The following is a 13096-nucleotide window of genomic DNA, read 5'->3' on the forward strand; positions in this document are numbered from 1 at the left end:
ATGCTGAACATATCCCCACCAAAGCAGCATTAAACTTCAGACTTCCTAAGTATCTGCAATGAGATTACTACATTGTATTCTCCTTCTTAGACTGCCCTTAATTAACTAGTTAGCATCCAAATAGGTACCAGAAATGAGAACAATCAGCCTAAAATAAATGAAGGTGGGCAGATTTTCTGATTTTATTACAGCAACAGTGATTACCACTTGCCAAAATGTCATGCAGCCATTCCTGCAGCAACTGTACATTCAATCAGAGGCATTCTAAACATCTGGCACACAGTGAACAGTGAAGTCAGGCTTATCAAAAACTGAAGCAGCATACCTGTATTGGCAGCGAGTGCCAACAAAAAGAGAGTTTAAAGTCTCTGAGGAAACCTATAGCACACCTAGCTAAGGTCATCAGCATCAGAGCAGAGGTTCAGAAATGTCTTTTAAGGTTTTCAAGACCCCACTGACAAAGCCCTGAGCAATCTTGTGTAAATTCAGTGCTGACCCTGCTCTATGCAGGAGGCTGGGCTACAGGCTTCCAACCTGAATGATTCTGCAATTCTGTGATTAAATAACAGCATTTGCAGTCATCTAATCATCATGTAGTTACTTAATCAGCATTTAGTAATCCCCTCACCATCTTCAGACACCCGTAATGAACACTCTGGACTTTGTGAACAGCTTATGCTTGCTGAACTGAGTGTGAAATGAAGAGAAATAGCCACATTTACTAGGGCAGTGACGGCCTCTGATTAAGGTTTTTTGGAAGCTTCCCACAGATATTTTAAGACCTGCTGTAAGAAATGTTGAGTGTCTGCCCTTTGCAGAGGCACTCTGGAAGGTTATCTCAAACTAGGCACTTAAAGGTGGAACCACCCATGCTGCCACCTTAGCAAACTTAAGCCAGGGAGTTCAAGCAAGATGCCCAAAGCCACAGCATCAATCATTTATGGATGGCAAATTTTCACTGGGTTTCAAGTCCATTCCTCAGCAGATCTGCCACCTGAAGGAGCAGCGCAGGCTGCATTGCTCTGTCCTGCGCTCCGTGAACAGGAGGGGATGTGCTGGCTTACTGCTCACACTCACCTCTGGGTCTGACAGTATCTCAGCAAACTTCTGGTAAGTGAAGGTCCCCGTCTGCAGGATCAAGTCTCCTTCCTGATCTGAGCTCTGACCACAGAAGATCAGTAGTTTGTGGGCTGATGAATCACACACCAATGAGCGGACCTGTTACCATGAGACAAAGTGTTGCAGCCAAAAAGTTATCTGTATTCCCCATCAGCACCCAGAAACCCAATCACATGGACAAACAATACTTACATGTGATTCACAAATAGCCAAAAAATAAGTTTTCCACATACAAGAGAGCAGGTTTTTGAAGAGGGAAGACACTGCTACTGTCTGCCCAGCACAGCTCCGCATCATATATCACACCACAATTCACGCTGAGAAAGCAGGACAACGCGAGAAGATGTTTGGTGTTACACTGCCATGCAAAAGGGCACCACATTTAGACTCTCATCAAACTAAAATGCTCAAGGCTCAGAAGCCACTCCACCTTGTTTGCTTGGAAACTCTACAAGCTCCAAGAAATCCTTAAAATAGGGAACGCTAAGGCACTAACTCTTCCAGGAAGCAGCTCATTCTTAAACGACTGCCACGTAAGAAACTGTGCGCACTCATGTCTGTCTGTAAATTCTGCCACAGGATTCTGGTTACTGCATGTACCTCATTAATGAGACCAGAACACCTCTCTGCTTCTGCACACCTTGCAGCAGGCTAGCAGCATGTTCAAATGCTCCAGAAGGTGCAAAGTGATGATTGTGACCTCTGTGTCTAGCAAGCATGAGAGAGCTAACATGGAGAAAACCCACTGGCATCTGGTCCTTACCTCAGACACAATGCTGTCCACATTGGGATTTACCAGGATCACTGTCTCCAGGGTATCACTCCGGTGATGGAGGGTTCTTTGGCCTGGGGAGAGGCAAAGGATTAAACAGGACGGAAGAAGCTGATGAGACAGTATCTGCATGGGTTTGATTGCAAGGCTTCAGCTTGCATTCTAGACCCAATACCCGGGGCTCGTGGAACAAAGCAAACTCTTTTCAGTAGGAGAACAAAAATAATCCTAGTTCTGGATCAGCAGAATTGGCAACTCAGCTCCAATGCGTTCTGAATGCACAGCACCAGGCGGGCCAAGCCGTGCGCCTGTGCCAGCAGCCCTGCCATAGCTGTGTCGTAAATGCCGGCAGAGTGCAGTTACCTCCTCCAGCCAGGAGCATCTCTCCTCGCTGCAGCTACCATGGAGAGGTACCTCTAGGGGCTGGCCAAGCCTTAGTCACCACAGGGCTCTGTAAGCCAGCTGGTGCTTGCCAGCTCACCTTCAGCGAGCGGTGCAGCACCAAGGACCGCTCTCTCATCACTCTCAATAATTATTTTTTCTCCTCTGATGCATTTTTCTTTAATCCAGACGCGCACTCCGAGAGCTGAACTGCTGCTCCGGGAGCCCCTGCTTGGTAAGAATGCTGATTCTCCTGTCTCCCCCTGAGAAAGCCACAAACAGCACCCAGACAGGACTCTGCCCTCGATATATTTAAGCAAAAAAGAAAGCCAAAGAAGAGCAAGCAAGGTCCTGGCAGGGCAAAAAAGCAGTTTGTGTGCTCACCTTGGCATAGGCGTTGCATGGATATTTGGCAAAATAGTGACTTAATGCCCGGGCCTTATCATTTAGTCAGGAAGAAGAGTGGCCATGCCTGCTGTCCTGAAGGGCAGCACTACAGCCACCCTTGCGTACCCACAGCAAACAGCACTATGAAGCTGGACATAGTACAGGACCTTCCTGCAGCTTTTCCCTTCACACTGCAAGCAGCACATGATTTTTTGCATTCTGGTCTTTGCAAATCCCTGTCTCTGGGCATTATATCCACTCTAAAGCCAGACACTTAGAACTTAACTGTTGGAATGTATAATTTGTAGGGTTTAAATCTTTCATTGGCTTTAAGCCCTGGACTGGAGGGCCACAGATCATCGCTGAAAATGGACATCTATTTCTAGCTTTCATCTTCAAGACAATTGCTGCTCTCTGTAAATGTTGTTGTTTCCACCCAACCTCCCATCTGCTCTCTTCCTAGGCAGATCTCAATCCTTCTACCAGCTCGATCAAACTGATATTTCAAAGAAACCCAAGAGAAGGACACAAAAAGAAAGAAGACGGAGAAAGGCCAATACTCAAAAGGCACAACTTCAGGCACATGTGATTTCATAAACAATGAACTGAGTTAAATCAAACTCAGTTTACTGGGATGTTTTACCCTGGCTGCCAGCAATAAAGTATAAACTAGGTAGAGATGCCCAGAAGGCAACTTTCAACCCAAAATGAGAGTGGCTCTATGCTCACAGCTGAACTATTTATAGTCTGCATCTCTAGCTGCTTTCTGAACTTGTGTTCCTCCAGTTTGTCTAAAAACAGCTCCTCCAGACTAAAGCAAAGCCATCACTCTGCAAAGGAAATGCCTGCATGGATGTCAGTGGCACTTCTGCCACCTGATGTGGGATGTGGTGTGTGGACGGGAAAGGCTGGGAACCAGGCTCCTGCTCAAAGAAGTAATGCTGAAAGCCCACAGGGAGTAGTGTGAGGGGGCCCAGGAAGTGCTCTGGAGCACTGCAGCCAAAAGCAACACAACCCACTCATTCTCGAGGTAACGGTAATTGTAAAGGCATTGCTCAGATCCCAGCAGCAAACACAAGGAGTACCTCACTTGCTTACTGATGCATCATGCGGTTTTCACACAGCTCACCCCACACCAAACACCTCCACTCACACACAGCTCAGAGCATTGCCAACAGAAGTGATCTGTTCCCTTCTTTCAACAGCAGGTTTGGCACAAGGTGAAATCCGTGCCATTGCTCAGGCTTCAACTTCTGCCCCCTTGCTGCCCATACACCCCAGACAAGACTTTTTTGGCAGTCGATACCCACATCCCTTGGAGATCACAGCTTGGTGTGCACAGCCAGCACCAGCAGGCTCTTCCTTGTGCCACGGGAAAGGAGGGCTCCGGGCACGGTGCAGTCACTGGTGCCCAGACGGGGGCATCCTTCCCAGCAGCAAGGCGCTGCAGAGGCAGGACCGGCAGGGCAGCGCTCGGAGGACCGTGTCAGCTGTACAGAGCACGGGATCTGTCACTGAGCGAATGCGCATGGAAACACTGCTGCTCTTTGCCATTGCAGAGGCTCAGACCTCAGAAACTGGAGCTGCCGCGGCCGAGAGCAGTGAACAAAGCGTGGCTGGTTCGCATTCTGCCCAGTCCTTGTGCCCCCGCAGGGCCCCCCCTCCTTCACTGGAAAGAAAGAGAAGGGTCCAAGCTAGGGGGCCAGAAGCTACCGGCAGATGGGAGGTAGGAATGGTGAAGTACTGGGTCTGGTGAAGGTGATTAAGGGATAGAAGCATTTTCACATGAGCTGAGGCTGAGCACATCAAGACTGTTTAGGCTGGGAAAGAGACGGCTTGGGGAGGGATCTATCAGTATGTGTGAACAGTTGATGGGAGGCAAGGAAGAAGAGGAAGTCAGACTCTCTTCTTGGCAGTGCCCAGTGAGAGGCCAAGAGGCAAAAGACACAACTTAAGACACATGCAATTCCATCTGAATGCAAAAAAAAACATTTTTAGAGTTTTTTTTCTACTGTGAGGGTGGTCAAACACTGGAATAGGTTGTACAGAGAGGCTGAGGGAGTACCCATCCTGGGGTACACTCAAAACCCAACTGGACTGACCTGGGAAACCTGCTCTAGCTGTCCCTGCTTGAGCAGGTAGGAATGGACGACCTCAAGAGGTCCCTTCCAACCTACGATTCAGTGACCCTGAAGCAATGCAGCCCTCCCGAGCTTTGCTCCCGATCTGCTGTTGGGCAGGTTCCCCTTCTTCAGTTGCAGCTGTTGGTTCTCAGGATACAGGAGCACAGCCATACAGACAGCCCATTTCCAGAAACACTGAATCACTTCACACGTGCTGAAACCCAAAACTGTTCTTCAACTTAATTCCAAGATGAAGCAGAACACCACACAAACTCCAGGCTGAAATGCAAACTGAGTGAGAGGCAGGTGCTCCAGTCCCTGCTCATGGTCAGCACCTGCTACGCCAGCTCAGTGACAGCAGCAGCCTTGCAAGTGACAGCAAACACCGGGCTGTGCCCAGTTCAGGAATACCCATCATCCCTAAGTCTCTTTGAATCCAAGTGCTCACCAGCCTAAGGAGCCCTTTGCTGGCTGCTTCCTCTACATAGGCCTGCAGAAGCTGCTGCGCAGACTGGGACATCCTTCCTCTTACTGAACAAAACCTACGTGCAACAGAAACAAGTAGCTGTGTGACTGACACTGCACAGGGACTGCGAGCACACTGCTCAGGTCATTGCCAGGTATTTGCCCTTACTAGAGCCCTATCTCAGCAAAGTGCATGCATGGAAATACCACTCCAAATGTCAAAATTCCTTCATTACATTCACCCATACAAGGAATATCCTTCTCAGCCCTCCAAAAAATTCTGTCTTCAACGTGCCTGGAACAAATACCTGAACATACCTCCCTGACCACAGATTTCTAAGTGCATTCTGAACACAAATCCTTGGTCCTGCTCAGCCTTCTTAAACCATGCTCACAAGCTGCTTAATGGAATGAAATCTCTCCCCCAATAACTGTGCAAGCAAAGTTCATTAGCACTGATTTTTTTGTTTCATACAAGCCTTCACTTTGTGCCTGAATGCACATTCTAGTTACCACAGTCATCACAACGCCTGTGTGCTTCTAGCGAACGTTTCTATCCATCATCTCACCACCAAGGCAGAAAAAAACTCTGGTCTTTGCCATCAGCTCCTTAAGAGGAAAGTTCCTCTGGTCTGTCATATACAGTCACCTATCCCTGAAACTCTTCTAGTTCTGCTATGACCATTAGGATGAGTAAGTGATGAGCAAAGCATGATATTATGAACATGTCTTCAGAGTGGCACTTGCGAAGAGACTTCCTACAAGAAGATCCCAGACATCGCTAGGGTTTGGTACTTTTGCTACACTTTAGTGAAGAGCTGAGCATTGTATAACATGGTCTTTCTGACTATTGAGAAAAGGCCACCTCTAAAGACAGTCAAACCATGCATGTGGGTTCTCAGAGCATATAATTTTGCATAACTAACATGAATTAGTGCAAGCTGAAAGCCTGCCATTTCCTTCATTTTGAAATGCCATCACAACAACAAGACAGTGACTGACTTTCATTCTGGGGCTGTAAAGAGTCCAACTGCAGCTTCTTCTGGGCCAATGGGAGAAAAAGGATCCAGCCCCAGATGGTGTCCATTCAGAGAAAATGAAACAATGCATTATTGCACAAACACTGCAGGACTATACCGAGTACAGCAAGCTACAGCTCCTTGGGACAGAGATTACAAGGGCCAGATGAAAGGTCCTGCACAGAATCCTGAGCGGGGTCTTGCCTCTTATCCCACCTGTGCAAATAAACCTTCCTATCTCCTGCCCAGTACGGACCCAGCCCTCCACAAGACCAGGGAAGCCGTGTGCTGTTAGCGAGAGGAGTGGATGCACTAGTTGGAAGCAGTGTCCTGCACTGGCACCTGAGGGGCACCCGAGGGGCACCCAGCTCACTGAGCACCCTGACAGGGCACAGCTGGCGGGACCAGCCCTCACATGGGCTCAGGCATTAAAGAAGTTAACACAAAGGTTGCTTTGGCAGCCAGCACACAGCCAGCACCTGCAGTTCACCACCCAGCTCCTCCTCATCCACACCTTTGTGCCTCTCAGAATCAGCTCTTAGCTCCTCTGCACCTGGACATCCTTGCATTACTGTGGAGTAACAGCCCTGACCTGCTGCAACAGGTCAGAGGGACACATCAACCCTCGAGACATACTTACGTGATTTCATAGCTGTGGGCAGGAGTGGGGGCAACCTGTGGACAAGCACAGCACCAGCAGCATAGACTGGAATGTGCTACAGTGCGCGACTGCATTTGCGGTGGGTTCTAGAAAGGAAAGACTCTGGCCAAGTTCAGTTCTAAAGCAAACTGTCATTTCCTTCCCTTGGCAGAGGGCTGAGCACCCGAGCAGGGTCTGACCCTGTGCAAGTAGCAGCAGCAACCACTGCCACAAACAGCACAAAGCAAGCGGCCATGTCTCACTCTGGCTTGACCTTTAGGGGATCCATAAGGTCTAGAACACGCCAGCAGCAGTCTCTGCCCTGGCCAAGGGCAGCAGCCTATCGCCATACCTGGGAGCTCCTCCACAAGGAGACAGTCACCATCACACATGAAGTTACAGCCCACGTCCAAACCAGGTCACCCAGACACATGGGAGGCAGCTTGGCCAGTTCCTCTGGCTCCAGAGAGAGGATAACCCATAGTCCCAACTAGTTTCCACAGGCTGTAAATTAGATTCCAAGGCTGATGTAGTGCTTATCTTAGCTACAACAGTATTTGGGTTTACTAATGAACTGTCCTTGAAAAACAGTTTTGATTTCAAAGCAAATTATTAAGGTTTTTACATTGCAACAGAACATCTTTGTCAGAGTGAAATAACGGCTGAAGTTATTGATAGAAGCAATTCAAGGCTTTTTTCTTCTTTTTTTACTGTTTCTTTCCCCTCTGAGAAAATCCTTTTTAGGACACTCAATGTACATACACAGAATTCCAGGCTCCCAGGTTGTTTTATTTTTTTTCTTCCAGACAACAATGGCTGCATTGGGTTCAGTACATGTTTTGATGAGAAGATAAAAGGTCACTGCACTTGCTCAGTTTAAATCTCTTTGTTCTTTCTTGCCATGACCACTTTGCTATCTGAGCTTTCGGGATTATATTTTTGACTCATCTTGACTGTTCCAAACACCAGTTCATTATTGGTCATGCCTACGATCAACATGCTGTTTACATCCCAACCCTGGTTTGCTTGAAGGAGCATTAAAGAAACTGGCAGAGCTCATGTGAGAGCTGCTCCGTGGGACACTCGGCACCGCAGAGTGACCAGGAGCAGTGGGACAAAACCAACTGCCAAGAAGCAAAACCTGGGTCCCAAATTCAGCAGCACCACTTCTGCACTCCAAAACCAAGAGACTGCGTCCTGCAGCTCCCCGCTTGCAGTCCATGTGTAAAGCTAGCAGCCTATATCCAGTCACAGCCTTCTCAGAGAACCCAAAAGAAGATGGCACAGTGGCCCGGTCATTGTCACAGTCTCTTGAGAGATGGGTAACTGCTGACTCCCTTCCTGCCAGAGACAGGGCAGGCTTGCTCTCAACCCCTCCAGCAGAAGCTTGTCTCTTTTGTGTACAGCTGAAACACCCACTAGCACAGAGATTAGAATGGGATCTTCGCACATCTGTGTCCCAAACACCAGGCTCTACAGTGAGTGTCTTTGCTCCCCCTCCCAACAACTCTAAGGAATAACCAGTTCTTTATGCAAGGCACAGCTCTCCCAGGAGGAGACACATGGATTGGCAGCACCCTGTGGTTAGGGAGGCATCATTGCTTTGGCACAGTCCTAAATCTGCATGTTGCTTCCAGCTCAGCAATTCGGACACGATCTCCAATAGCCCAGTGGACATGCCTGGATGTTCTTACTAGAACAACAGGACATTTCCCACTCCATTGCTGTCTACCTGTTAATGGTAGTGTTGTGCCAGATGAGATGCAAGATGAGTGGAGCCTCGCCAGGTGAGGGCGATGCTGGAGCTTGATGTAAACTGCCCAGGAAAGACAGTTATTTTGAGTGCTGGGTGGGAGGCTGCAGTGCAAGCCGGTGCCTGGACTCAGGTGCCCGAAGTGATGCAGCAACCCTAGAAATTCTGAGCATACCCAGCTCTTTTCCCGAGATGTGCAAAGGGCACAGCACAGCCAGCTCAAGGGGTGATTACAGCCTAAAGCGCTGTCCCCCAGCCTCGTCCCCCAACTTGTATTCACAACACGCAACAGCTAGAGCAACTACTTGTAATTAAAATGTTGTTAGGAAAGTGCTATTGTTATAGCTTTCTAGTGTGATTCAACAGCTGAGAATGATAAGGAATTGGCTTCAGGAAGTGCTTTGTGGTCCACCAGCAAGTGTTCTGCCTGTCATGGTCTGAAAAGTCTACAGTAAAGATTTGTTTCATGTACTTCATATTTTTAGGTCTTCAAACACTGCAGAAATAAATAAGTGTATTTACTAATTACTAAATCTAAAGATCTATCTCCTTAGTGATTTTCTCTTAGCTAAAGAAAGATAAAATCACTGTACACCAGCAAATGGCACAGCACCCCTGAAATAAAGTCCTGTGAACATGCAATAGGAGACACATGTTATCTGAAGGAACTGAACAGTTACAAAGGATACAAAACCATTAAGCAGTGTGCAGAGTGAGTGAAAGTAATAAAATCATCTCTACAAAGCAAAGCATCCCCTAGGACCTGCAGGCCTGAAAACATACCCACATTGACTTCAGCCTGTTAACAAGGCCCAATCTCCAGGTGCTGGTTTTAGCTTTAGTTAACATGCCAGACACAGATTGGTGGGAACTCTGGGTACACATGGTATACTTACCACTATTAACTATATCTCAGTTAGACTGAAACTGAGTAGAGAAGTAGAAGAGCACCCTCTTGGGAATATACCACCACACGCACTAAACTCCTTAGAATTCAAGGGTTTTCCTGATGTGTGGCTCTGCACAGGGAGAAAAGGGTGACAGGCATTGCCTCAAACCTGACTTGGCAATGCAGCACACAGAGGAGCAAGTGGAAGAGGACAGAGCATGTGGAAAGCATTAGGTGAGCCAGAGCACAGCCAGTGATGTTCTGTACTCCTCCAAAGGCTCCAGCTGGAGAGTTTTCCAACCAGTGCATCCACTCAGTTCTCTTGAGGAGGACAAACAAGACAACTGGTCACAGATGTGCTTTCAGGAAACACTGGCATAACCCAGCTCTCTCAGTGTAAAAGGAACTGTGAAGTGCTAAGATCAGGAAAGTAGGGAGTAGATGATCTGGGACAAAATAGGCATGAATTTTGGAATAGCTCAGAGGGAAAGAAAAAAGCCTTAAAAGCTGCAGAACTCTGAAAGTGGACAACATGGTGTAAAAGGTACAGGAAGAAGACAGTATCAGCAGGACAACTCCAAGGAAAGAAGTTTCTCAACAGAAGCAGAATCAGAGTGAAATTGAGAACACTACTAGGCAGCTCAGAGAGAGGAAAAACACAGCAGTAACCACTCACTATGGTCAAAGACTCTCTCTGGGAGGACCAGACAGCAGTAGTTTTTAAAGATCATGGGAAAGCACAACAGATTATTAATTACAGCATGTGGTGTGGAGAGCTGCTGCAGGAAGCAGGAAGGGCACAGAATGATGAACAAGGTCTGGTTTCCAGAATCACTGCTGGGTCTGTCAGGCAGAGGGTTGAGGAGTCTGACAGTAAGTTCAGGATTCCTTTTGTGGCTCTAGCTGGAGATATTTCATACCTTACTATACTGTCACTGCATGTCAGGAGATGCAATAATGCTTCAGCATAAGAACAGGCTCTGCAAAATGACAGACCACCTCCTGGGCATGTACTACAAAGGTGAACCCACAGCGGGGCAAGTGAAGGAGGTGAAACATTCTTTAAGATACGGGAGCTTGTGGGCCCTTGCCACATCCCAGGAGATACTCCTCCTAACCATTTGTCTGGGTCTTCCTATCTTTCCTCCTCCCTGTTATATTTTCATGCCACCTACAGCTCCTCTCCCACGCAACTTCTCTTTCTATACTGTGCCAACCATAGCAACCATCTCATTGTTTTCTAACTGCACACACTGTCTCACTTTTATGCTAAAGAGCAATTTGATAGCTCAGCCATTTTAGAACCACTAATTGAAGACACAGATACTCACTCTGGAAACAGCTGTATCTATTTCCAGAAATTTCTGTTCCTGATTGTTCATTAAATGCCCCTCAACTGGAAGTCACACCACCACTGAGCTACATCGACTGGCAAGATGAGCACTTCTATCCAGTTTGGCAAGTGCAGAACCAGTCACGAAAGATTCTGTTCCCTTCAGTAGTTTTGTTGACTCAAGCTGACTTTGTACCCTTTTGCTGTGAAACAGCACATGGCACTCCCATGGACCAAGAACACAGCTCCACATAGAGGTGCTATCTCCAGCTGTGAAGATCTGGAGCTGTAACTTCTTAAACATCTCCACTAAACCCACAAAAGGAAACCTGAACACACCCTAAGATACCCTCTTATCTGGTGCCCTCATTCCAGCAGCCCCTGGCAGACTTGTAGATGGTCCCTTTGGAAACCAAATTAATGTTTCGCGTTTCCCTTGTCAGTGGGACTTCAGCTGTGCTTTGCTGCCCATTCCTGAACAGAGGCTCCCACAAAACTGGTTCTGTTGGCATTGAGGCAGATGCCCTGTTCCAGAGCTGGACAGCTTCCAATTTCTCAATTTTAATAAGAATATGCATCACAGGGTACATGTTCTTACAACCAGGACATAGCACAGAGTCAAGAAGACTGTGCATTCCTCCTAGTTCTGAATCTCTGGGTAATGCTGACTGACTTGGAGGTACTGCTCATCATTTGCCCTAGTTCCAATGGGGTTTTAATTCTGGGGGGCTGTTTTGGACAACTGATCAATAGGAAATGTGTAATGAGGCTGCCTGAGGCAGACAGAACTCAGCTGTGTCAAGGGAGGGATGTCTGCCACAAATAAGGAAATGATTTTGCATTTTCCTCATGTTCACCTATTGAGATACCAAATTTCTGGCAAGAAGCTCCTGCTTCTGATTTTCATCATCTATTTAGACTCCTCAAACCTCCTTCCCATTCCATACTGATAGCAATCGCATTCTAAGTAGCTTTTCTTCCCTCTCACCTGCTTGTTTTGAAGATGATGTGCTGAATGTCATCTCCATTTAAGATAGAGATATTAACCAGCTATGGACTCGCTGTGCCTGTAAAGCACAGGACAACTCTTCTGCCAGCCCTTAAGAAAAAGCAGCTGACCTCTGCCAACATCTCCCTTTGCTGTGTTTTGACTTTATACTCCTGGATCTAGCTGCCACTCGATAGATTCTCTGCATTGTCTGGATTCCTGGGATTTGATTTACAGCATGGGGCACAGTGATACAGAAAAGTATTTTTAAGTTCTTCAAGGCCTCCGGTGTCTTCTGCTAGCAAATGCAGGCCCTGTCTGGTTCAGCACTGAAGAGAGGCATTTGGGAGAAACCAAGGAGGTTTCTAGCTGAGGAGAGAAATCACCTCCTCTCAGTACAGGTGATAAGTCAACTCAGCCACTGCCTCCCACCAGCCTGCCTTGCAGTGAAGTCTCACTTCATAACAGGAGCCCCTGCTTCTTAACGCTACCCAGTCCAGCCAGGTCTCTTGCAGCTTGCGGGTTGCACAGTGGAATCAGGAGCTGAACTTACTGACTTGGGAAAACAAAAAGGATGAGAAGAGGCCTCCACCACCACTAACGCTTTTGTCTCAGGGCCTCTCACTTGTTCAGCTGCCTCACAGCCATGCAGGCACAGCACTCTTCCATGCTCCCATGCCCCCTTCTCCCCTGACAATTGCCTTTGCCTTCAAACATGGACCACCAGCAAGAACAAGCCCCACAGCCATTCAAACTCTCATGCAATTCTAGCAACCAGGAAGTGGACAAAACACATTGTGCTCTCACCTCGCAGCCTGCAAGCTGGCTTTCCAAAGAGATGCCACCCAGATCAAAGCCAGAGAACCACCCTCTCCAGTGCTTTCCTTCGTGGCAAGGAGTCATATTTATTTGAAGCCACTTACATCTTACATGGCCTGGGCAGTGTTCACATTTCTGTCCAAGTACTGCAACTTACCCCTCTCAAACCATTTTAGGAAGCTTTTTGCAACATAAGTCCAGTCACTCGGCAGGTAACTCAATGGCTTCTTGCCTACTTGTCCAAGACACCTATCAGCAGCTTCAGTGCCTGTTGACTGATATTCCTCAGGCAACATTCAGAAAAGAGATACTAATGGCATTTTCCTTCTAATTTTCTCCTTAGTTGTTTAAGAATTTGGCACTGGAGCTTAACAGAGTGGCACAGGTGAGATGCTTGGATCCCAGTGA

At 47.5% G+C, this 13096-nt stretch overlaps 1 protein-coding gene across 4 annotated transcripts in view; it reads right to left on the reverse strand.

The window, feature by feature from the left end:
• The window catches only part of MAP1A (microtubule associated protein 1A), a 49066-nt gene that overhangs the window by 12481 nt on the left and 23489 nt on the right, over nt 1–13096 (reverse strand). For all 4 annotated transcript variants that reach the window (XM_062642602.1, XM_062642603.1, XM_062642605.1 and 1 more), the window contains 2 exons: nt 1883–1965; nt 1078–1218 (listed from right to left, as the gene is read on the reverse strand). In XM_062642602.1, the coding sequence (XP_062498586.1) occupies nt 1078–1218; nt 1883–1965 (224 nt within the window). The remainder of the gene's footprint in view (nt 1–1077; nt 1219–1882; nt 1966–13096) is intronic.

This window comes from Pezoporus occidentalis, unplaced genomic scaffold (genome assembly GCF_034315485.1).
Source record: "Pezoporus occidentalis ecotype Australia unplaced genomic scaffold, CSIRO_AGI_Poc_V1 ctg72, whole genome shotgun sequence".
Taxonomy (NCBI): domain Eukaryota; kingdom Metazoa; phylum Chordata; class Aves; order Psittaciformes; family Psittacidae; genus Pezoporus; species Pezoporus occidentalis.